Source organism: Oryctolagus cuniculus, chromosome 15, assembly GCF_964237555.1.
Source record: "Oryctolagus cuniculus chromosome 15, mOryCun1.1, whole genome shotgun sequence".
NCBI classification, from domain to species: domain Eukaryota; kingdom Metazoa; phylum Chordata; class Mammalia; order Lagomorpha; family Leporidae; genus Oryctolagus; species Oryctolagus cuniculus.
The window spans coordinates 54,100,055-54,127,176 of record NC_091446.1 but is presented as its reverse complement, the minus strand read 5'-3'; the positions used below and the strand labels follow the sequence as shown (position 1 = coordinate 54,127,176).

At 38.2% G+C, this 27,122-nt stretch overlaps 1 protein-coding gene across 10 annotated transcripts in view; it reads right to left on the bottom strand.

The window, feature by feature from the left end:
- CABCOCO1 (ciliary associated calcium binding coiled-coil 1) overlaps positions 1-25,775 on the bottom strand; it is a 104,675-nt gene extending 78,900 nt beyond the window's left edge. For 9 of the 10 annotated variants that reach the window (XR_007911014.2, XM_008270097.4, XM_051823862.2 and 6 more), the window contains exons 1-3: positions 25,259-25,394; positions 15,661-15,764; positions 7,785-7,954 (exon numbers count right to left, since the gene is read on the bottom strand). Coding sequence is in view for 9 of the 10 variants with exons in the window: in XM_008270097.4 (XP_008268319.2) it covers positions 7,785-7,954; positions 15,661-15,764; positions 25,259-25,339 (355 nt within the window). In the remaining variant the exon portion in view is untranslated. Of the gene's footprint in view, positions 1-7,784; positions 7,955-15,660; positions 15,765-25,258 lie in introns of all 10 variants that reach the window. The other variant, XM_070058337.1, reaches the window with a different exon arrangement.
- Between the last annotated feature and the right edge of the window lie 1,347 nt (positions 25,776-27,122).

The following is a 27,122-nucleotide window of genomic DNA, read 5'->3' as shown; positions in this document are numbered from 1 at the left end:
AAGCAATCTTTTACCACAAAAACAAAGCCGGAGGCATCACAATACCAGATTTCAGGACATACTACAGGGCAGTTGTAATCAAAACAGCATGGTACTGGTACAGAAACAGATGGATAGACCAATGGAACAGAATAGAAATACCAGAAATCAATCCAAACATCAACAGCCAACTTATATTTGATCAAGGACTAAAACCAATTCCTGGAGCAAGGACAGTCTATTCAATAAATGGTGCTGGGAAAACTGGATTTCCACGTGCAGAAGCATGAAGCAAGACCCCTACCTTACACCTCACACAAAAATCCACTCAACGTGGATTAAAGACCTAAATCTATGACCCAACACCATCAAGTTATTAGAGAACATTGGAGAAACCCTTCAAGATATAGGTACCAGCAAAGACTTCCTGGAAAAGACCCTGGAGGTGCAGGCATTCAAAGCCAAAATCAGCTATTGGGATTGAATCAAATTGAGAACTTTCTGTACTGCAAAAGAAACAGGAGAGTGAAGAGGCAACCGACAGAATGGGAGAAAATATTCGCAAACTATGCTACAGATAAAGGATTAATAGCCAGGATTTACAAAGAGATCAAGAAACTCCACAAAAACAAAACAAACAACCCACTTAAGAGATGGGCCAAGGACCTAACCAGACATTTTTCAAAAGAGGAAATCCAAATGGCCAACAGACACATGAAAAAATGTTCAAGATCACTAGCAATCAAGGAAATGCAAATCAAAACCACAATGAGGTTCCAACTCACCCTGGTGAGAATGGCTCACATTCAGAAATCTACCAACAATAGATGCTGGAGAGGATGTGGGGGAAAAGGGACACTAACCCACTGTTGGTGGGAATGCAAACTGGTAAAGCCACTATGGAAGTCAGTCTGGAGATTCCTCAGAAACCTGAATATAACCCTACCATTCAACCCAGCCATCCCACTCCTTGGAATTTACCCAAAGGAGTTTAAATTGGCAAACAAAAAAGAGGTCTGCACCCTAATGTTTATTGCAGCTCAATTCACAATAGCTAAGACCTGGAACCAACCCAAATGCCCATCAACAGTAGACTGGATAAGGAAATTATGGGACATGTACTCTATAGAATACTATACAGCAGTCAAAAACAATGAAACCTAGTCATTTGCAACAAAATGGAGGAATCTGGAAAACATTATGATGAATGAAATAAGCCAGGCCAAAGTGACAACTAACGGAGCACCAAAAAGGAAACCTGTTAAAGTGAAATGGACACTATGAGAAACGGTGACTTCATCAGCCCTTGCCCTGACTGTTGATGAACAACTTAATATGTTATCCCTCTTAGTATTTTTTTTTGTTTGTTCTACTTAATACTCTTGGTTGAATTCTGTAATTAATACACAGTTATTCTTAAGTGTTGAAACTTAACTGAAAAGTTATCCCTGCTAAATATAAGAGTGGGAATAAGAGAGGGAAGAGATGTACAATTTGGGACATGCTCAAGCTGACTTGCCCCAAACAGTAGAGTTAGAAACATACCAGGGGATTCCAATTCAATCCCATCAAGGTGGCGTGTACCAATGCCATCTCACCAGTCCAAGTGATCAATTTCTGTTCACAATTGATCATAATGATAGGTCTAAGAGTCAAAGGGATCACATAAACAAGAATAGTGTCTGCTAATACTAACTGATAGAATCAAAAAGGGAAAGAACGATCCATCATGGGAAGCGAGATACACAGCAGACTCATAGAATGGCAGATGTCCTAAACAGCAGTCTGGCCTCAGAATCAGTCCTTAAGGCATGCAGACCCAGCTGAAAAGCCCATGAGAGTATTTCAGGCATGGAAAGCCAAGACGCTCTGGTAAAAAATAAATAAATAAATAAATAAATAAATAAATAAATTACCTAAATGAAAGAACTCAGCGAGTGAGATCCCAGTGGAAAGAACAGGTCATCAAAGAAGGAGGTACCTTTCTCTGAAGGGAGGAGAGAACTTCCACTTTGACTACGACCTTGTCTAAATATGATCAGAGTTGGTGAACTCAAAAGGCTTCCATAGCCTTCGCAGCTCATGACAAGAGCCTACGGTGATTACTGATGCCATAAATAATAGTGTCAATTTGTTAAGTCAACAACAGGAGTCACTGTGCACTTACTTCTCATGTAGGATCTCTGTCCTTAATGTGCTGTACATTGTGATTTAATGCTATAACTAGTACTGAAACAGTATTTTTCACTTTGTGTTTCTATGTGGGTGCAAACTATTGAAATCTTTACTTAATATATGCTAAACTGATGTTCTGTATATAAAGAGAATTGAAAATGAATCTTGAAGGCCGGCGCCGCGGCTCTCTAGGCTAATCCCCCGCCTTGTGGTGCCGGCACGCCGGGTTCTAGTCCCAGTCGGGTCGCCGGATTCTGTCCCGGTTGCCCCTCTTCCAGGCCAGCTCTCTGCTGTGGCCAGGGAGTGCAGTGGAGGATGGTCCAAGTGCTTGGGCCTTGCACCCCATGGGAGACCAGGGGAAGCACCTGGCTCCTGGCTTCGGATCAGTGCGGTGCGCTGGCCGCAGTGCGCCAGCCGCGGCGGCCATTGGAGTGTGAACCAACGGCAAAGGAAGACCTTTCTCTCTGTCTCTCTCTCTCACTGTCCACTCTGCCTGTCAAAAAAGAAGAAAGAAAGAAAGAAAGAAAGAAAGAAAGAAAGAAAGGAAGGAAGGAAGGAAGGAAGGAAGGAAGGAAGGAAGGAAGGAAGGAAGGAAGGAAGGAAGGAAGGAAATGAATCTTGATGTGAATGGAAGGAAAGAGGGTGTGGGAAAGGGGAGGGTTGCGGGTGCGAGGAAAGTTATGGGGGGAAGCCATTGAAATCCATAAGCTGTACTTTGGAAGTTTATATTCTAAATAAAAGTTAAAAAAAAAAAAAAGCTGCCACAGAGAAGAGATCTGCTCACCAGGTCTGACCTTGGATGCTGATGAGCAGAACAGACAACCGGGAGGACACCGTAACCACCTGAGTGTGGCCCTGGACCCAGACCACAACAAAGACGGAAATTGAAAGAAATAAATGTAGAGATATCTGCAGCAATTTGACAGAGCACTTGTAGGCTTTTGTTCTAATATTAAAAAATCGGAGCACGTATGTGCTAAAAAATTAACATATCTTTTGTGTTTTTTTAAAATTATAGTCATTTTTCCATGTGGCAGGAAAAGCCTTATTTGTGATCCACATAGACATCATCCCCCACTTCTCTCCATGCAGAATGCATTCAGGTAACTGGACAGAAGGTCCTTTGCTTGCTAACAAGTGCAGGGTGTAAGGACATAGAACTGTGGCAGCTGGAGGTGGAGAGTTCAAAAGCTCTGGAGAAACTGAGACTGGGCTGACTGGGGGCGGGCAGTGAGTGGGGAAAAGAATGAAAATGAGGATCCTGGATGAGGCTTCTGGGGAGTAGTGCTGCTCACTGAGAACTCTACCAACCAAATCTCTGTCTCTCTCAGGAAACCATCAGTGAACTTGCCACTTTTTGTAACAGAGTGGAGTTTTTAGGAGGTGGGTTGTGTGTGCAGATAAAACAAGTTGTGAGAATATATGCTGATTGTTGGACCTAGCAGCTTTTGGAGTGCAGTCTTTTACTCTGGGATGTAAATGCTGGATATTCCAAACACCAAAGTTGTTAATAAAATGGTAGTAGATTAAAATTTGGGAAAGGTATTATGAACACAAAGTTGTCATTTATTTAGTCTAGATTCTTTCCTACTTGTAGGAACTGGGAAGAAATACTGATTATATAAAGATGTATATTACTAAAAAGAACTAAAAGAACAAGTAAAATTTAGTTTAATGAATTCCAATCAGTCCATTTCTCATAGTCTTCTTCTAGCTCATCTTTTAAGTCAATACACTAAATTGTTGCTGGATTATCAGGCTTTCCCATGCAATTCTAAGTGGAATTCAAATCGACTGTACATTTCTTTTTCCATGATAAATTTCTTTTGAAAATAGTGGAAGTAACTTCAGAAATGAAAAATCTGTTGGATAAATGTAATTCATAAATGAATGGCAAGTATGAATCATTTAATTAATAAAATGATATTAATTAGAGATGCAGAGGAAAAAAATTCTTATATAACTGATTATAGTTTGATGGAATTACTTATCAAACACAAAATTAGACTTATATGACTATTTTCTTATCCTGAAAAAAAGCTTCCTAAAAGTGTTTTTCTAATGTCTAATGTCTTTCTATAGATAATTGCTTTAAAAAATTTGGGGAGTTATTTCACATGTCTAACTGAAATATTTGCTCTTTTAAAAATTACATTTAGTGATGTGATTAAAATATGAAATATTAAACCACTTAACTACTAACGGCTGCTAGAAATAAATTTTATTCTTGAAAATTTAGTGTAATGAACGAACACACTATACTTAGAATTAAATAGAAGACTCAGATGGTGCCTTATACCTGACACTTACCTGCTAGGTGACCTGACTCTCATTTTCTTCATCTGCAAAATGAGAATAATATCTATTTTCAATATTATAGTGCTGTTGTGAAGATGAAATAAGAATTCACATATACTCTTGGTAACCAAAAAGTATGTACAGTGCTTCCTAGAATCCAGTCCAAGGACGGGCACAGATGGTGTTGTGGTCAGGAGGATGGATTCTCACTTGCTGGAGTTCACCTTTTGTGATCTTAAGGAGTTATTTAATCTCTCTGAATTTACTTATTTTTATCGTAAATTTGAATGTGAATTACATAAAATAATATTTCTAAAACACTGTGAGTGGGCCAAGTTAATCCTGCATAAATACTATTTGTCATTATTCCTATGTAAGGAAAAATAATGTAGCATCATAGGAATTACAAAATATTCTGTAGGTACTAATATTCACCTTCTCTAAAGGAAAAATAATGTAGCCCTCTGGATCTGGAAAAAGGCCAAATATCAAGCTGATCTAATACTCTACAGCTTGTACTTGTCCAGGCCTTAGAAAAACTAGACTCCAAAATAAACGCAGTTATCCTTTGGTATTTGCACAGGATTGACTCCAGGACCCCCTAGAAATGTCAAAATCCAGATAATCAAGTCTCTTCATTAGCATGGAGTGGTACTGGCATATAACCTGTACAACCTTTCCATACATTTTCAATTTTCTCTAGATTTCTTATACTATCTAACATTATGTAAATGTTATATAAATAGTTGTGATTCTGTACTGTTAAGAGAATAATGACAAGAAAGAAATCGGTACTTGTTCAGTATGGGTGCATTTTTTTCCCCAAATATTATCAGATGATGGTTGACTGACTCACCAATGTAACTCATGGATATGGAGAACTGCCTGTACACATAACTCTGCAATTCCTATGTTCCATAAACTATTAAGTTGATCCAACTTGATTCTATGTGGGTTGTCTGTAGAAAGCCTTTTAGATATGCAGCATAAGTTTGAGACAAGGATCAGATCAAAATCCTGTTCAGCTCCCACACTGAACTGACCACACTACCACTGCCAGCCTGGCCTGCACCTCTAGTCTTTTGCCTGTTAAATTGTTGCTGAACGGGAGGGCTCACTGTGTTGAGAACTCCATTTCACCTGAGTTTAAGGGTATACACACCACAGCTCATCCTCTGGCACACTTGGCTAACTGCACACTCTTTCTTGATGTTGACCACCACTTGCTAAGTTGAAAGTTTTCTTTTTTAAAAGATTTATTTATTTGAAAGTCAGAGTTACACAGAGATAGGAAAGGCAGAGAGAGAGAGAGAGAGAGAGAGAGAGAGAGAGAGAGGTCCTCTATCCGATGGTTCACTCCCCAGATGGCCCCAACGGCCTGAGCTGTGCCGATCCGAAACCAGGAGCCTGGAGCTTCTTCCAGGTCTCCCACGTGGATGCAGGGGCCCAAGGACTTGGGCCATCTTCTACTGATTTTCCAGGCTATAGCAGAGAGCTGGACAGGAAGTGGAGCAGCTGGATCTCGAACTGGCGCCCATATGGGATGCCGGCGCTTCAGGGCCGGGCGTTAACCACTGCGCCAGCGCCATGGCTCACTAGGCTAATCCTCTGCCTGCGGCGCCGGCACACCGGGTTCTAGTCCCAGTTGGGGTGCCGGATTCTGTCTCGGTTGCCCCTCTTCCAGGCCAGCTCTCTGCTGTGGCCAGGGAGTGCAGTGGAGGATGGCCCAAGTGCTTGGGCCCTGCACCCGCATGGGAGACCAGGAGAAACACCTGGCTCCTCAATTCAGATCAGCGAGGTGTGCCGGCCTTGGTGCGCCGGCCACAGAGGCCACTAGGCGGGTGAACCAACAGAAAAAGAAGACCTTTCTCTTTGTCTCTCTGTCCACTCTGCCTGTCAAAAAAAAAAAAAAAAAGTTTTAAGGGGATTTTCTTTCTTTCTTTTTTTTTTAACTGACAGAAAAAAGAATTAGAATTCTTGCTTTTTTTCTTCTTAGGTTTTACATATGTACTTTCTTTTCTTTTTTTTTTTTTTTTTTAATTTTTGACAGGCAGAGTGGACAGTGAGAGAGAGAGACAGAGAGAAAGGTCTTCCTTTTGCTGTTGGTTCACACTCCAATGGCCGCCGCAGCTGGCGCGCTGCGACCGGCACACAGCGCTGATCCGATGGCAGGAGCCAGGTACTTATCCCGGTCTCCCATGGGGTGCAGGGCCCAAGCACTTGGACCATCCTCCACTGCACTCCCTGGCCACAGCAGAGAGCTGGCCTGGAAGAGGGGCAGCCGGGACAGAATCCGGCACCCGACAGGGACTAGAACCCCGTGTGCCGGTGCTGCAAGGCGGAGGATTAGCCTAGTGAGCCGCGGCGCAGGCCAAATATGTACTTTCACTCTCTCATGGTTTATGGGTAGCTGGATAGATCCTGCTCAAGTTTTAGAAATTCACTTCTGAAATATCAACCATATAAAGTTTCACCTAAAGGAAATATCCTTGATTCAATTATAAGTTACAGAAAAGTTTTACAATGGAAATAGCATCTGAAGTTTGGAATGTGAGAACCAGGGTGTTTTAGGTTCCTTTATTCTGTTTCTAGTTTATGAATACTCAGCTCAAAGAAAACAAAGTTCAGGACTCTCTAGCTCATATATTCTCTTTTAAAAAATTTAGTTTTTTTCCTTAGGTGATATATTCTTGTGCACATGAATATTATTTATCTATTGATCTGTCAATCATCTATTATAAAGGCTTCTTCTACCTTGGTGGCCCACATGACTGTTTTCCATGAGTCACTTTAATTCTGCATTCTTACATTATTTGTCTATATATCACATGAAATGTATAAATTTCTACCTTTGTGTTTTTAGTAAACAAAAGTACACAATCCTGCATGTTGCTTTAATCAGTAACAATATATAGTCTGTCATACCCTGCATTGGAAGCTTCCTCACTCTTTCCTAAGTTTATAGTGAATTATATTCCATTTTAGGGAATATACTCAATGATAAGCTTTTAATTTCAGAGTAGTTTTAGATTTACAGAAAATTACAAGAATATTCAAGAGTTCCCAAATATTTAGAGGGTGAGTAGAACTAAGGTGTTTAAATTAAATTAACATTTCCTTGGAAAATTAATTAAGAGAACTTCAGTCTCATTAAGTATTATTTGGGTTTTACAACTCAGTGAGGATATGAACTGTATCTTTGCAATAACTACTAGAAACCTATAATTTTCATCAAAGGATGTACAATAAAATCAGGGATTTCTGCATAAGAATATTAATTTAGATAGAGGACTACACTTCCCTTTCTTAAAAAAAGAGACTAGTATACTTACTTTTAAGATTTTGAAGTAACATATCTAGTAAAGTCATAAATTTTGAATGTTGAACAGTAGAAAACTCCATTCCTCTAGCCCACAAAAATCCAGACACATAATAATCAAGTATAATGGCATCCTTTAAACAAGTTTGAACATTCTTGAATTTCAAAAACATTCCCAGTTTTCTGTAACAAAAAGCAGGATTCAAACAAATCAGATTAAATACCAAGCAGGTCCTTTCCTAAGTTTTGGAAACACATTTTTCTTAAGTTGAAATTACATAAAACTTGTAGTCTAAAAGTATTTTGTTATATCAAAATCCTTAAGTACAAAAAAACTTTCAAAAGAGAAACACACACATTAAAAATAAGAAAGAGCACTTTGTCCTTTCTTTCTTCTTCCTTCATTTTTTTTTTAATATTTTTTATTTATTTATTTTAGAGATAAGAGTCATAGACAGTGAGAGGGAGAGACAGAGAGAAAGATCTTCCACCCACTGGTTCACTCCCCAAATGGCCACAACGGCCGAAGCTGCACGGATCCAAAGCCAGGAGCCAGGAGCCTCCTCTGGGTCTCCCAGATGGGTGCAGGGACCCAAGGACTTGGGCCATCTTCTACTGCTTTCCCAGGCCACAGCAGAGAGCTGGACAGGAAGACCTAGAACCCTGTGTGCCGGTGCCGCAGGCGGAGGATTAGCCTATTGAGCCACAGTGTCAGCCCCTTCAGTCTGTTTCAAACAATGCTATTTGGGCTATATAAATTTCACCTCAAATTCTGAAAGATATTTCCCTTTCTACTCATTTTTAAAACACTGCTTTAAAACCTTTTACTTCTTATTGTCCCTTTTCTCAGCTTCTAAATCCTTGCTTTGTGACTGTTTCATATTTTAATTCATGACAAAATATTGATCTTTGAGCTTTGTATTTTGATATTTGAGCTTTGTCTGTTCACAGCTACATCTTTTTGGTGTTTTTTTCCTTTTTTATCTGATATTTATTCTTCCCACAATACATTTGCCTGAAGTGAGTTTCTGTCCTTACATAGCCACTTTCAGGAAACATACTGGAGAATGGGGACATGCCAATGTTACAAACCAGTAGGCGTTTTCTATTCGAAGTAACTTTATTTTAATTATTCTATCCTTTACTTTTTTCCTCAACTAGCAAGGGAAAACAAAGAAAAAAAAGTAGGGATAGCTTCTCTTTAGCATGATAAAACAATCTACTTCCTGTGGTACAGAGTGTATCTACTCCAAATCTGTACTACTTGGTCCTGCTGTTATAAACAAATGTTCTTGGATTGACCCTTCAGGATTTTCTCCCTGTGGGAAAATAAATGCTTTCCGGCTCGTCCTAAGATCTGTAACTATGCATATCTTAAATTTTCTCCTGTACTTCTAGTTGATCTGTAATGATCACAGCAGTCATCTTTGTATTTTGTGGTTTGGCCTTTCAACATTCTCCTTGTTTTGATAAAGACAGAACTGGTATTTCCTTGTTGCTCATATGTGATTGCAGTGATGGGGGTAGGGAAGGATATATGCAATAACTTTATAATGAAAGCTTAAAAAAGTAAGTTCTTTTTATTCATAATGTTGAAATATATTGGGTGATCAAAGTAATAATCAGAGAAGGATTAAACAGTTTCAGAATAAATAAAGCTATTGTCCATATGTGTTTAACCAGATGATAAATCTCAAACTCAAAAATGACGTCTGACTATTCTAAGCCAGTTACTGTAATCTCACTCCTTTCCCATAATGATGCATCATTCCATTTAGTATGTGGTATTGCTCTACAATATTAATTGTCCTGAGTTAGGCACTCTCGTAAATTGTTCATAATAATTCATAACTAAGAATGAAGATTATTTCATTCTGTTGAGCAAAAATTTTTAAAGTAAACAAGTAGCTTTAAGTGTTATTGGAAGCCATCTTCTAATCACAAGAAAAATCAAACCTGAGATTAAGCCTCATTTCTTGATAATGCTATTCAGGCTTTGACTCAACCAATTGTGAAGTGAACCTATCTCTGAATTTCATGCTATGTGGTATTTTACACATATTATATATGTGCATGCAAGAGGAGAGGCCTTCAAAAAGCTCGCAGATGACTATTATAAAAAAACTATGAATGGATTTCAATTTTTTGCACCAAAATAAATGACTCTTAATTTTCCAAGAACTTCCTGAAGTATTTTCATATGTGTGAATGTGTGCACTTATCTTTTAAGTCAACATGATCAGTTTATTATGTGATTACATGACCCACTTTGGTACATCTTGGCAAGCATACAACTCAGCAGATAATGTATATGGGAACCTGGTGTATGACAGAGGTAGTATTTCAAATCAGTGAAGGACCCATGGACTATTTAAAAATGGTGCTGGAAACTAAAATAGTACCTCACCTAATACATTAAAACAAAGTTCAAATGGATTAAAAATCTAAATATCAATAGTGAACATTATATACTTTTAATATACAAATATATATGTTTGGGTGGGCCAAAATTTCTGAAACATCACACCAAAATACAAATCATAAAGAAAAAGATAAATACATTGTTCTATCTTAAAAAAAAAAAAAAGACAAAACACTTCTGAGTGACCAAAGACAATTAACCAAAATTGAAAAGAAAAGCTGCAGGATGGGAAAAAGTTTGCAATCAATATAAATTAAAAAAAAAAAGATTAGTATTCAACAGGGGAATAGATGTGGAAAGTCTTCATGCATTGCCCAGTTTTATCAGTAAGAAAGCACTCTAAATAAAGCTGAAAATAGAACATATCTTCCCAAATGGGTTTCAGTGTCTTTCCTTACCTACAAACCTACATATGAAAAGGACCATTCTTATACTCTGATCTCATTTGGATTTTGTCCATAATTTTAATATCTATTAATCTAATAGAAAATTTACCATCTTTTGTGTATTTCTTTGCGTGTCAGACTGGATTTTGGTATTTGTTTGTTTGTTTGTTTTGTTTTTTTTATAATTTCTTCTCTTTTTTTAGTCTGAGAGGTGGGGGAGGGGAGAGGGAAAGGACAGTGACAGAGAGCTCCTATCCTTGCCAGCAAAGCCAGGATTAGCCTAGGCCGAAGTCAGGAGCTGAGAACTCAATCTAGGACTCTTACCACAGGGGCAGTAGGGACTCAACAACTTGGACCATCATCACTGCCTCCCAGGTATGCATTAGCAGGAAGCTTGAGTCAAGAGTTGGAACCAGGATCCAACCACAGGTAATCTGATATGGAATGGAGGTACACCAATTGTCATGCCAAATGCCCATTCCCAAGATTTCTTTTTTTTAAATTTTATTTGATGCTTTTCTTTTTTATGCATTTATAAGAATTTTTTTGTGTATATACTGGGCAATAGTGATATTCTATATTCATGATACTTTTTAAAAACCTTTTGCTACCTGAAATTCAATTTTATTTAGGTGAGAGGAGGAAATTAACTACTTTTTTCTCATTTGCACACCTGTTTTTGTTGACATGCACTAAAGTAATTATTTCAGTCTGTTATTACCTTATTAGACTTGAATTTTAAATGAATCTCATGATAACGGCCATGTTTTTTATGTAACAGTTTATCATTGGCAGCTCTGTTGTTTTGAATTCAAAAATGAACTGATTCATCTTTTAGATATACTATAAGGTAGGTTGTTCAATAAGATCCTTGTATACTATATTTTCTGAGTTTTTGTATATATAAGCGTACTTCAAAAAGTTCATAGAAATGGAATTAAAAGATACATTTATTTTGGCGCAAAAATTTTGAAATCCGTGCAGTTTTATTATTTGCATTTTACATAAACTCTTTGAAGACTCCACATCTGCACAGATTTCAAAACTTTTTGCACCAAAAATAAATACATCATCTAATTGTATTTTTCTAGGAATTTTTTTGAAGTGTCCTCGTGTTATAAGGTCTTCTTGTCACTACAGCTAAACCATAACACAAATTAGTATTTTATTTTGGAATCAATCTTTGACTCCTAAATTTTGGTGACCTGTTGCTCTACTGAGTACTGCTATCTAACATTTCTAAGGCAGATCCTGGCTTCCTTGATTATTTTCCTAAATAGGTGACTTGATTTATCCCAGAGATAAGATAACACACAAAATTTCATTCTACTAAAATATTAAAAACAAGCCTTTCTTTTTGAAGGTTAAATTGTTTTCTGATTCATTATGCCAGATATATGTTCCAATATCTAGTAATTACTTCAATCAGCATTTTTAAAGTTTTCTAAAATTTATCTTCCACATTACTGACTTGATTTTCAGAAAACTAAGTTCAACATGATTTTATTCTTTTATTTTTATTTTTTATTTTTTTTGACAGGCAGAGTTAGACAGTGAGAGAGAGAGACAGAGAGAAAGGTCTTCCTTCCATTGGTTCACTCCCCTAATGGCAGCCACATCCAGTGCTGCGCTGATCTGAAGCCAGGAGCTGGGTGCTTCCTCCCGGTCTCCCATGCAGGTGCAGGGGCCCAAGCACTTGTGCCATCCTCCACTGCCCTCCTGGGCCACAGCAGAGAGCTGGCCTGGAAGAGGAGCAACCGGGACAGAATCCAGTGCCCCAACTGGGACTAGAACCCGGGGTGCCGACGCCACAGGCAGAGGATTAGCCAAGTGAGCCATGGTGCAAGCCATGACTTTTATTCTTTAATCTTAGTTCTTTCCTTAGTTCTAAAAGCTTAGTTACATATTTTTGCCTCTTCTTTACTCTCTTATATTGTAGAATTGATGTCCTTTTTAATGATCAGATTTTGCCTCACACTTTATTTCTAGCAGTTAATTTTCCTTCTAAGTGTACTCTGCATCTGCCATCTGTATAGTACTTTTTGCCGTTTAATATTTGACCTGAATATTTCCATATATTCTTTGCTGTTAGCTTCCATTTGTCAATACTTAGTTGTGTTTAAATGAAGGCAGCTACTTATTGCGTAGGAATATTTGGGGGAAATCTTTTTGATCCCCCTCCACCTTTGCTCTCCTCCATGTTCCCTCCTTCACTCTCCCTAGTACCATTTGAATCTTCCCCTTTAACTTGAACTACAGGCTAAGTATTTATCATTTCTACCCCCTTTTTCGGTCATTTCACTCCACGTGAAGATAATGCAAGAAGGCATTTGGAGAAGACACTGCTGCAGTTGGAATGCAAAATTTCCTTGTATTTTACTGGCAAATTTGCAAACCTTTTCTCTGGGTATAAGAGAATAGAACAGGGATGGGCAGCCAGATGGCTGTGAGAGAATGTAGGAAATGAGGAAGGCGCTTAACTGTGTTCCCAGAAGTTTTGCTATAGTGATAGGTGATGTAACTATCTACTTTGTTTCAATAAGAGCTCCAGTGAGAATATTATATTCTTGTTACATGGTTTTGAAAGTGAAGTTCCTTTTACTTAAATATGATGACATGCAGAAATATATCTTAAGGCAAAAGTTAAACAACAGCTCATGGAGACCCAGGTATAGAAAGGTTACTAAAAGATGTCTCAGTATTATTTCTGTGTTTATGTAGTTATCTTCAATTTGGTTCCTATCTTTTTAAAAAGAAGATTTGGGTGGATCTGTTAATAAAATCAGGGTCACATTAAAATATTTATTTTTGATAACAGTTGAGAGATCATAAGAAACGTATCCAGACATTTAACTGTTTTTAAAGTATATTCCAGAAATATGCTCTAACAATAATTTAATATTTCATGTGGTTGGCTGCTTTCATGGAGGTCAGTTTTTAATTTTTAAAAGTAGGAAAATGTATTGAGTTCTGACAGGATAACTAAAATTACTGTTTTGAAAAGTATATAATTCTTTTTATAACAATACTTTTAATTTTAAATCAAAAGTGAATGGTTGATTGCAAATATTTTGGTATTACTATTACCAAAAATCAAATAAAGAACATCCAGAACACTATTTTACAAAGAAATTATTCTTAATATAACAAATATTTATTTAGAATGATGTTCTAAAATCTGAGGTTACTTCATGTGATTTCCATATCAATGAGACAGAATAAGAAGTCTGTTATAGGGGCTGGCGCCATGGCTCACTTGGTTAATCACCCGCCTGCAGCGCCGACATCCCATATGGGCGCTGGGTTCTAGTCCCAGTTGCTCCTCTTCCAGTCCAGCTCTCTGCTGTGGCCCGGGAGTGCAGTGGAGGATGGCACAAGTGCTTGGGCCCCTGCACCCGCATGGGAGACCAGGAAGAAGTGCCTGGCTCCTGGCTTCAGATAGGCGTAGCACTGGCCATAGCGGCCATTTGGGGGGTGAACCAATGGAAGGAAGACCTTTCTCATTGTCTAACTCTATCTGTCAAATAAATTTTAAAAATATTAAAAAAAAAAAAGTCTGCTACAGAACATGGCTGTTTGTATAGTGCTAACTTCTGTATCTCCTTTTTTTTTTTTATCAGGTATTTTGTCCTAGACCTTATCTTCTGAAAATTGAGAATATTTTCATGATTTAGGTATTTAACAACAAAAGAGACCCAGTAATTTTTTAAAAATCACACAAAGAATGAAATACAGCACAACTTACAATGTGATATATACAAGTAAAATATTATTTGTATTTAATATGACATATTTTACTTAATACTTGGTACAAATAAATTGTGAAGTGTACTATATATCTGTTACTTGCACTGTATTATTTTGTTTATTATTCAAAAGCTATTATTTTGCATTGTAATAAAGTATAGCATTTAAGGTGACCTGGAAATGTAAAATTATATTTTACATAAAGATATAAATAATCAGTGTTAGTAACACAATGATCGCATTTTACTTATTGATTTTTCACCAACAGTCAGAATTCCCAAAGAACACTGATTACTACAAAAATGTTAAAACAATTTGGAGATACTTGTTTCCGTCTGCGCAATTTTTAACTCACTGAGTAGTACTCGTAAAGCTGCAGATAGTAGGCAATACAGCCCATCGCAGATCATCAATTTCTAGCAGAGTCTGCAAGCAGCAAGGATGCGGTGCATTTTGTGAAAGGCCTGTCAATGTTCCAGCCAGTACATCTGTCATACTGCCTTTCAGTATTAAGTTGCCTCTGATTCATAATATTTGTAAGATTTGCCAATGATAACCACTGCCAGAGTAATTTTCTATTTGTCCACTATGGCCCACAGCACCCTCCGTGTGTCCCAGGGGCTGGCCCGCAGAGACCTGACACCAGGATGTCGTGGTCCAGAACCTCACATCATCCCCATTCTCCACACGTGAGGTCCACTTAGGCTCCCATTTTAAAGTGAGAATTTTTCAAATGCGTGATTATACAAACAACTTTCAGGAAATTGGGTTGGTTTAAGTATCTGACCATAGAGTTATAGGTAAAAGATCTACTGTACATGTGTTAAGAGTTATTGCCTATAAATTCAGTTATACTCACATTTTTAAGCAGTGTACATGCACAGTATAGCTAAATTTCCGATAAAATCACAGGAAGATGACTAATATTCAGAATTTACAGAAAAATAAAATGTATTCACTATTAATATCAAAACCATTACTCACCCTTCTTAGGAAGGGATGTAAGCCCATTAAGTTCTTGTGCATATTGACAGATTTATGAATGAAAGAGAAATGAAACAGAACACAGCATTTGCTAGACGTTGCTTTTAACAATAAGTCCCTACCCTTGGTTGGTATTAACAAGCTTGCTTGCAATGTATTTTTCCCACAAAGAAGACTGTTAAACAGAGCAAAAAGCCAGTTATTTGAGAATACTGTGTTCCAGAGCCTTGATATATTTCATACACAATAAAAATGTTAAAAAGCTTAAAATATGTATTAATATATCATATTGATTTATAGGTGCAGAACTACAACTGTTCTATATTTGATTGTAATATTGATGTGCTTACGCTTGAACTCCAGCTACGTCCTCAGTTAGCAAATCAGTGATTTGAGCAACTGAAAGAAAATCTGGAGAGAGAATCTTCTCATGCTCCTGGAATTCATCATCTCTCTAGAAAAAAAAGAAGTGGCATGAGTTATTTTAGTCATGTTTTACTTATTAAAAACAATGATATCAAATTTTCTTTTTTTTAAGATTTATTTTATTTACTTGAAAGGCATAGCTAGAGAGAGAGAGAGAGAGAAAGAGAGAATCTTATCTGCCGGTTCACTCCCCAAATGGCTGCAACAGCCAAGGCTGGGACAGGCCAAAGCCAGGAACCAGAACTTCATCTGGGTCTCCCACATGGGGAGCAGGGGTCCAAGTACTTGCTCCACCTTCCACTGCTTTACCAGGCACATTAGCGGGGAGCAGGATGGGACGCGGAGCTGCCACGACTCAAACTGGCATCCACATGGGATGTAAGTGTTGCAGGCAGCACTTTAACCCATTATGCCACAGCAGCGGCCCCCAAGTTTGTTTTTCTTGTGGTCTAATTGTTGTTAGGAAAAAAATTAAAAACAATAGTCTCCTAGATAAGCATTTCTCTTTTCCATTTTTAAGTAATGGTACCTCTCCTCTGAAAATACAAGTGGCTGGTAGATCTATTTTTGGAGTATATGGGAACTGGGTGAGTTTTCAATTCTACAACTATTTATTGAATATCTACATATTCATCCTTGAACTTGGGACTGAAGAGGAGGTAAAGACAAGCAGGAGATCCTTGCTAACCTCCAGAAACTTAGTATCTAGTGAGAGAAATACACAAAATTGTCTTTAAAATTAAAAAAAGAGGAACATGGTAAGAGTGGCACAATAAATGTGGCTTTTGGTCTAAAAGGAAAGACAAGGACAAGGATAGGACAAAGCAAATTTGTAGAGAGGAGGTCCAGAAATGGGTCTTCTGGATCGACACGGCTAATGCTCCAGGTGAATGAATCTGTAACACTGCTGTAACCAAGACAGAACTGTCAGGGACACGCTCTGGAAATGTCAAGGAGTTCACAGTTCACCGTGATATGACTGAACTGAACTTGGCTAGGAAGTGGGCATTCTGAACAAATTGTAGAAGAACTTGATGATTCAACATTACTTATTGAGTGCTCACAAACTACAAGATGTTGTGCAGGTACTCTTCAGAGCATAACCTGCACAACTGTACATGACACCGCTGTTAGACCACTAGAAACAAGGCTGGAAGGTGATGCTAGTTTCACAGAGGCAAGACGGTGAGTTTTATTTCAGTGGTTGAGTTTAAGACAAACTGCAGATAGCAAAGAAGAGATGTTTAGAGGTCAATTAGAAATGCTGAAGTCAGAAAACTCAAGCTTAAAGATGCTGATTCAGGAATCAACTGCAAGTGTAAGAGTGGATGAGATTGTCCAAATCCAGAGCATGAAGAGAACAGCTGAGAATGGAATATGGAAGGGGATACTAAGAACTACACTAAAATCCAGGATTGTAGGATTTGGGAACACAAGCAGTCAAATGTTTTTCAATTCAACAAATAATTATTGAGTCTTCCAGGTGAATGGGTTCCAATAGATAAGAACATCAAGCGTATTGTTTGTGATAATTGACCATAATATGTTCCAAATTTTCCTTACTCTTTTTCAAGATCAGAAAAACAGAAAACCTAATACTTCATTGACATAATATCCACCATATAATATTATTATATTTTTTATTTTTAAAAGCCTAGTTTAGAAATAAAATACGCTATAGAAATAACCATATTTTGTACTGTAGGATGAGTAAGTTAACCTAAACTAGGTCACGCTATTAAATTATAAATTCATTAGGAAAAAATGTTGTAGTACTTAATTTAATTTCTTGCAACTAGTAGGCATTAAGATACTTGTAAATTGAATTAATTGCACTCAGTCTTTATATAAGTTAGTATTTTGTCCCACAATACATGGACATTTGTTTAAGTGTCTTTTGGTTATATACATTTTTTATTAGCAGTAACATACGATTATTTCTATACTGTCAATTCCATTAGATTGTAAATTCCTTAGAGACAATCATTCCATCTTACTTCTTTTCAAAATTCTGAAGATCCTGATATGTCAACACAGGTTGCTAACGGATGGTCTGAATTCATTTTCATCACATGGTGACATTTTTAGATGGTAGAGCATGATGAAGGCAGATCTTCTAGAAGCCTCAGATCTCACAGTGGTTTGACTACTGATTAATTTTATGACTTAAGGCAAGTCGTTTTAACCTAAATTTGGATTCATATTAAAAATCATTTAATATGTTTTAATACACACAAGATTGCTGTCATTATTAATAATGAATAAAGATACACATGAAAAGCAAATTACAAAGACATTCAGATCAATTTATTTGATTTGAAAAATCTCTGGATAGGGGAAAAGTAGGTCACACAAGAATTATATGAAAGAGAATACAATTATCATAACCTCTTGGATAAGAATAAGTCTAGCTAACATGCCTAATATTAGCGCCTCATTTTTTTACTGAAGCATTGCAAGCTTAAGATGATCACCTGGGTGTTTTTCTTTTGTCTTATATTGTATTACTGGATCCATTGTTAAGGAGATCTCTTTGTTTTTGTGTTGCTTTGCATTAGAAAGAATACTAGGTGGCCAAAAATCTTTACTCTTTCAACAAGTACATTCTGATTTGTTAAAAATTGTAACAGAAAATTCATCAGTAAAATAAAAAAAGGGATATGTAATTATGGTTTTCTCTGTAAAATTACATCTCCAACTAGGAAAATATGTAAGCTAAACTGCACTGCAAACTCATTTTATTCCACCACCTGGTGGATTTGAGCAGCTATTCCAAGAGCAATAAATTGCAAACCTGGTATTATTTGTCAGATCATCTTGCCTTTAATTTTCTCCCCTCTAATGCCACATAAACTTCCCACATTTGTCCAAGGGGTCCTCAAAAACATCATTAAAAATGCACATTATCTTTTAATTTCATTTTCACACAAACCTTTTAGAAGTACCCCCGGATATGATTTTTTTCTAGAATGTGAGATTTCAGAGGCAGCTTTGTATCTACAGTGCTTTATATAAAAAAAGATTCTTAAGAAATGCTTATTTCAAAAAGTAACAGATTTCACCAAAGATTACTAAAGAGGGCTTTCCTAGTCACAGAGAAATACAGCCTGGTGTAGAAAGTCCAGATTTCGAAAGGCTTTTATCAAGCCTGAAAATAAATGAATTAAGATGCAGTGCTGTATTGAGTCATGTTGCAGCCTGAGGTAAAAAGGAAAATCGTCAACACTGATCCTGCCTTTATTTAAAATTTTGATCCATCTTGGATTTTTGCATTGATGCTCATTTTTAAGGTATTGCATTAAAATGTGATTTGTCTGGATTATAGGAATTCTCCTTAAATCTTTGTGCCCAAAGTGAGTCTTGCTATGGAGCCAATTAAGAAAAAAGGACAAGAAAAGGAAGGAAATAAATGAAATAATAATAAAATAAAAGCAAGAAGTGATGATTTAATGAGCAAAATAAGCGAACCTTGGCTAATATGAATAAGGAATAAAGAAAATAAGTACATGACACATTAAGTATAAATGCATTTGAAAATGTCAAAGAAATTAATGATTTCCTGGGAAAATGTAAGTTATCAAACAGGAGAAACTGAACTTGACCAAACATGAACTCAACTGGAAGTTTACTTTTTACAAACATGCCAGATGAATTTCTGTCTAATAGTTAAAACCACATAAATTCTGTACTAGTCTAATAATTACTGTAGAGAGTTCAGTTTTTAAGAAGTCCATATAGTCCACACACAAAACCCTAAACTGACCAAATTTATTACTAATTACTAATAAATTCAGATGCAAAAATTGTAATTAAAATAGATCCTAGAAAATTTAATCAGGCAATGTACTAAAAGAATAATAAGCTTATCATTAATAGGATTAATTTGAGAGATTCAAGGCTGGATCATCATTAACAGCTCTAACACAATTTTATGTCAAATTAAATTACACAAATTATGATTATATAAATAAATAATAAACAAGCACTTTATAGATCCAGCAGAAAAGCTCTCTGTGAAATGCAAATGGAAAAAATATTTTAAACATGAGGAAGATTATTTGCCAAAATCAATAGCAATTATCATGGATGGTGATGGTGAAATACTAAAGTCATTCTTATGAAAACCAGGAAGTATAAAGCGATTCTGACTAGCAACATTAACATTATTGCACTATAGAGGTCCTAACTAACAGAATAAGGAAATTAAATATTTGGCTTAAATATTAAACATGAGGAAATAAACAATCTTTATTTGAAGACTGTATGATTGCATACCTAAGAAACCTGACAGTGTACTAACATTGCTTCAGTTAAAAAGAAATTTGGCAAGATGATTTATATGAGCATAACATAAATATATGAAAGCCAGTTACTGGGGCTGGCACTGTGATGTAGCCAGATCCCTGCATTCCACATGGGCACTGGTTTGAGTCTCAGTTGCTGCACTTCCAATCTTGCTCCCTGCTAACGCACCTGGAAAAGAAGCAGAGGATGGCCCAAGTCCCTGAAACCCAGATGAAGCTTTTGGCTTTGGCCTGGCACAGTCCTGGCCATTGTAGCCATTTAGGAAGTGAACCAGCAGATAGAAGATCTCTCTCTGTCTCTCCCTCTTTCTCTGAAACTTTGCCTTTCAAATAAATAAATAAATACTAGGGGGGAAAAGTCAAATGCTTTTCTTTCTATAAGACATTAATTAGAAACGGAAATTGGAAAATTGATTTGGTTATAAACATAATAGGAAAGAAAACTTCCTAGAGGAATCTTTCCAAATTACATTTTAAAGCTGAATATAAAATGGTATGATATTGACACAAGAAGGGACAAGGTTGTCGATGGACAATAAAGGTTCCAAAAAATTGTTTTGTAAACATAAACAAGGGGACTTTAAAGAGTTCATGGAAACTGGAATTCAAAGATGTTTATTTTGGTGCAAAAATTTTTTGAAATCCAAACATAGTTTTTTTCATAATATTCATTCCCATGAACTTTTTATATATGCACATGTGTATATATACATAAAATCTGAGAACAAAAATTACATACATACATATCATATATATGATACACATATGTACACTCTTGTATTCTCTAATCTCTTCCACTGATTATTTTGTCCATTCTCATATACATCCATGTATATATAAAATGTTATAGCAACAGTCAGTCCCTTCTCAATGGCTTAATAAATGAAGCTGATATAATTGGTGACTCACCTTTAAAAGGAAACAAAATTAGACCCTCATTTCAAATACCCAAAATACATTTATCAAAAATTAAGCTTAGGCTGGCGCTGTGGCTCACATGGCTAATCCTCCACCTGCAGCACCGGCACCCTGGGTTCTAGTCCCGGTTGGGGCGCCGGGTACTAGTCCCGGTTGCTTCTCTTCCAGTCCAGCTCTCTGCTGTGGTCCGGGAGGGCAGCAGAGGGTGGCCCAAGTGCTTAGGTCCCTGCACCTGCATGGGAGACCGGGAGGAAGTATGCAGCTCCTGGCTTCGGATCCGTGAAGCGCCAGCCGTAGCAGCCATTAGGGGAGTGAACCAATGGAAGGAAGACTTTTCTCTCTGTCTCTCTCTGTCTATAACTCTGTCAAATAAAAAAAAATTAAGTCTAGACTTAATAGAGATTTTAGTAAAATAAAACTTTTTTAAAATGATTTATTTATTTATTTATTTACTTGAAAGGCAGAGTTACAGAGAGGCACAGAGAGAGAGAAAGAGAGAGGTCTTCTATCTGCTAGTTCATTCCCCGAATGGCAGTGACAGCCAGAGCTGAGCCGATCCACAACCAGGAGCCAGGAGCTTCCTCCAGGTCTCTCACATGGGTATAGGGTCCTAAGGACTTGGGCCACCCTCCACTGCTTTTCCAGGCTATAGCAAGAGAGCTGGATCAGAATTGGAGCAGCCGGGACTTGGACTGGTGCCCATATGGGATGCTGGCACTGCAGGCAGTGGCTTTACCGCTATGCCACAGCACTGGGCTTAAAACTTTAAATATTAGCAAAAGATTGAAGATGATTTGTTCTTTGCTACCCGAAGGATAATATGGAAGACAGAGAAAGACAAAGATTTTTAAAACAAGGCAGCCCTGAGACAAATGGTGAGGAGCAAGATAAGCCTAAATGTTTGTTACTATTGCCATGCCCACAGCTAGTAGTTGCCATAGGTTCTCAGTACCTGCTAAATACTAGTACTAGATACTAACATTTTGAGATGCATTAGCACTTTCTTCTCAAAAATATTTTAAGAGACTTTTATTTACATCATCCCATAGCCTACAGTTTGACTATACTATTAGTCACTATGTGTTTATTCATATTGAATTATTCATAATTTCAATAAATACTTCCTGAATGATACTGAAATTACAGAAACCTAATCATTTCGTTCCTCACCTTGAGCCCAAGTTTTCTCACAAATCATCCAATGATGGAGTTGAGTCTGTTTCTATACTCTGTAGGAACCATTTAGTGTATAGAAAATTGTCTACTGCTGTCTCCTGGCCACACTGACTATCTCTATGACAAGTAACACCAACTTTCTATTCAGGATTAGATGTGCTCTTGTCTTTATAAAGCCCCGAGTATTCTGAGTAAATGTCACGTATTAAGAGAGGTGATAACAATTTAACAGGTATCATTCAGAAGAAGCAATTGGGAAATAATACTTTGCATTTTCCATTAGGACACTGATGTGAATTGAAGTATATTTCTTTTTAAAATTTATTATTTACTTATTTTCATTTTATTTGAAAGAGAGAGAGAGAGAGAGAGAAACAGAGAGAGACTGAGAGAGAAGAAAGAAAGAGATCTTTCACCACTGGTTCACTCCCCAAGTGCCCACAGCCCACAATGGCTAGGATGGGCCATGCAATAGCCAGGAGCCTGGAATTCAATCCTGAGTCTCCCACCTGCATAGCAGGGACTCAAATAGTTGAGCCATCACCTGCTTCTTCCAGGATGTGTATTGGCAGGAAACTGATCAGAATAAAAGGAACTGGGGCTTGAACTAGGTACTCCTATATACTACTTAAGTGATTATATTTCCTAAATAACATTTTTGAATATATTGAGAAAGTCAGTTTGTGAACAAACTATCAATAGAAGATTGATCACTGAATTCTAAGTATGCATGTATAAACTTTCATTTACACATCTATACATAGCAAACATTTATTTTCAGATTTTTGTCATTTTCTCTGTTTTTAAGCATTTATACCAAATGTCTCTCAAAAGTTGGGCCTTACCTTTTAAAGGGATGCATATTACTAAAGACTCTGGAATGCTCATTCCTAAAGCTGGCAAGCCAAACTAATGCAATGTCACAGACAAAATTATTTCCCTGGCTATGCATCTACTGTCTGCTTGTTCACAGAGTAGATGTTAGTTTATGATTACCACCTTTCCTGGCATACGTCAGACCACCCATGATTATAATTACAGTCGTTATCACAGTTTTTCAAATGCTTACTATGTGATTGGGTTAATCATTTTTATTCTATATTTTGGCCACAAACAACACATGGGAAACCTTAGACTACTGGAAGCTTATGCTTTATTTCTGATAGATTCGGCAGGAAAAGAAATATTACAATACTGCTTGGCTCAGCTGACTAGTGGTCTACTGGCTAAGTCAATTTGAAAACAGAATTTATTAGAAATGACCCCATAAGGGAATAGGTCCCAGGGGATCAACTCTGCAAAGATTTGGATCTGAGAAAAACCTTTCCGCATCTAACTAAAAAGCTGTAGCCTTGGGAACAGACTACAAGAGAGGGTCTTGCTGTCTTTTCCCTAGAACTTCTGAAATCCCCATTCAGCACAAATGGGTGGCAGGCAGGACTCATCATTCTAATAAATGACAGAGCTCTATAGAGCAACTGTCTGCTCCATGGACTACAGGAACTTTGTTTTCACAGAATGGAAAACAGAATTTTCACCATGCAGCATTATTAACGTGTTATCTTGGGCAGATGAGTACTGAAAAGTGAGTCCGAATTACAACGTGATTTTCCCTATTATAAACAACTCAGGATACTGAGAATAACATGAATTGTGTGTCAAAGAGAATACCTGGTCCTCCAAGAAGTTAGCAAATATACAAGCTGACAATCCTGAGGTGGTAGATAATTATCTAGGGTCTCTTTTCTGTGAACCATGAAGCATCTTTACAATTTTAAAAATATATATGGTTTTCTTTTAATGTAAGTGCAAATTCATTAATACCCCAAATTATCAGTCTACTAAGAAAGACAACATCTACTTGGATAAATATGTTTATGTATACACTGACAATTGTGCATTATTCTAAGTTTTTGTATATGTTTAAACAACACAATTTAATTAGGAAATTTCCTATGCTACTTTTGAAATTCTATTACTTACATCCCAGATCACAGGGGAGTAACTGGCTTCCTAACTGGTTTATCACATTACAATGTACTTTTAACGCATGCTAATTTCAAAAGGCTCATCTGAGCTTCCACATGCCTTAGTGGTCTGCACACAGTTAAGGAGAGGGAGCTGCACCGCGAATGACTTGCACATCTCTGATCCAGGCACAGAATTACTGGCTCTGTGTGTTTCTTTGCTTATAAAATTGCAGCTAATACTTGTCTTCTGCACAAAGAATGCTGTTTAGACTGACTGACAAGGGAGCCAAGCCAAGCAATGTTAATTAAGACACTGTTCACCTTCAAAGCCTTAAATAAACCAAAGGGGGAAGAAAACTTTTTAGGAACTGTAAGATAGATTCAGTGTGTGAAGACCTAAATATTTTTGGCACTATCTGGAATGCAGATATGTTTGTTCTTTATTAAAATCTCAGATTATTAAGTGTATGAGTAGGGCTACCTAAAACCTATTTATTAGAGTTGGTTTGGGGAGACGCCTACAGAGAACACAGAACACTTCTTTATGTTACCCAGGAGATTACAGGGGTCCCAGGAGGTTAAATGACTTTTCTAAATGCACGTGGACTATGAGCAGCTTAATCACAAGGCCGGTTTTCACGCCGCTGTCCTTTGCCTTCTCTTAATACTGTATTTGTTCAGAGAAACGACACAAAAACATGAAGACCAAGCCCCGCCTTCTAACATTATTCAATCCATTACCAAGGATCATGATGCCTTTTGGACAAGTCTCAAATAGGGACCGGTCCATTTTAAAGTGTGAGATCACTTTATATATATTTTTTCCACTTAGGTAAAAACATGTGTCTGTGAGGTAATTTGGCTACAGAACTGTCGGGACCAAGAACTAATACCACTTACGACTTAAAGCACAACCGAGCGCTGAGGCTGGACCGGTTGGAAGGCGGACCCCAGCGGCGGGCGCTAAGGAATCCCGGAACTGTTCCTACTCCCACCCCGGGGCCACCAACCCAGGCAGGACACCTGCCGCGTCGGGTCTGCGGCGCCTCGCCGGGGGCAGCAGGCCTTGGCCTCCTCCGCGGAGTCCGCGGGAAGGGCGTGCGGGAGCTCAGAAGTCGTGGGACCCAGATGACTATGGCAAAGGGGCGGCGTACCTCCGACTCGGGCGTGGTTCCCGCTGGGGTCAACCCCAAGGGGGTCGTGCCCACAGGAGTCGGCCCCACAGACGTCGCCATGTTGTCTCAAAGGGAAGCGGCCCCTGGTCTCCTAGGCAACCGGGGTGGGGCCAGCGTCGCGGGGCCCCGGAACGGATCCCCAGGGAAAGCGGCTCCCGGACCTGGAGCCTGCGGCTGCCTGGGAAGTGGCTGGGGACCGGGCAGTAGGAGCTGGGGGCCAGGTGGGAGACAGGCTGGAAGCTGTGAGTCGTCTGGTGGAGGCAGACTTGGACCTTTTAGAAAGAGTTAAGTGTGTGTGTGTGTGTGTGTGTGTGTGTATGAGAGGAGGCTGGTGAGATTTAAATAGCAGTAATTTATTTTTTTCAAGAGCGCTCCCCTCAGCTAGTTCACTCCCCAAATGCCATCAAAGACGGGGCGGGCATGCCAGGTCACGCACGTGGCTGACAGGAACCCAATTATTTGAGCTATCACCGCTGCCTTTTGGGGTCCACATTACCAGGAAGCTGGAATCAGGAGCCAGAGCCAGAAACCCCACCCAGAACAAGTCCCATCGTCCTAACCAAATAGGAGTCATTTAAATGAACTAGTATATGTGAAAGTGCCTAGTGCTGGCCGGCGCCATGGCTCACTTGGTTATTCCTCCGCCTGCGGCGCCGTCATCACCTATGAGCAGCAGGTTCTAGTCCCGGTTGCTCCTCTTCCAGTCCCGCTCTCTGTCGTGGCCCAGGAATGGCCCGGGAGGGCAGTGGAGGATGGCCCAAGTGCTTGGGTCCCTGCACCCGCATGGGAGACCAGGAGGAGGCACCTGGCTTCTGGCTTCGGGTTGGTGCAGTGCGCCAGCCATAGCGGCCATTTGGGGAGTGAACCAACAGAAGGAAGAGTTTTCTCTCTGCCTCTCTCTCTCACTGTCTAACTCTTCCTGTCAAAAAAAGAAAGAAAGTGCCTAGTGCTAGATGACTGCAAGTTCTCTCAATCAATATTAAAGTGAACTATTTTACTGGCACTTTGGTCATGGATTGATATCTGATATTAAGCAATTATAGTAGTTTTCAAGATCTTGTGATTGCATTGTGGTCATGTTTAGAAGGGAGAAAAATCTTATCTTTTAGAGACACCTACTGAACAATGTGGTAATGATAATGAAATGATAAAAGTCTGAGGGCACTGGAAACAAGTGGAGGTAGAAAGATGAATCGAGGCTGGGTATCTAGGGGCTGGGATCCCGGTCAGTACTACTCTTTCTACTGGTGTTATGTTTGAACATTGCCATAATGAAACTTCCAAAATGGGTATGTTTTGTGGCAGTATGAGTATTCTTGGCTTTTCTGGAAGATCAGTGCTGGCAATGAAAGTGAAATCCACCTGGCTTGTTAATTATTGACTACACAGTGCTATGCAGGATGCTTACTGTCAGAATCAGACGTTACTTAAGTGCTTCAGGTTCCCTATCTGTAAAGTGAGATAATAACAGTATTGACCTCAAAGCATCACTTTGAGGATGTAACAGGTTAATATATATATATATGGAAATCTTTAGAACAGACACCTAGTAGTGGTCTGTAACTGTTTGGTATTGGTAGTTTTTTATTAGTAATGTGCTCTGACTTTCATCAATCCTAGGCACAGCTGGCAGGATAGTATTTTATCACGTACCTGCCTTTTATATTAACCCATTGTCTTTCAGACAAAATCTTAACAGGCTAGTTTTCTACAACCTCATGAAAATTGTGCCTTTCCTTCCAGTTGTCTTATGATTCAAATTATATGCCTAATTTGTACCACCAACCTGTGTTTAGAGTTTTATATGACTCAGCTTTTCAAGTGCGTTACAGCATTCCTCTTT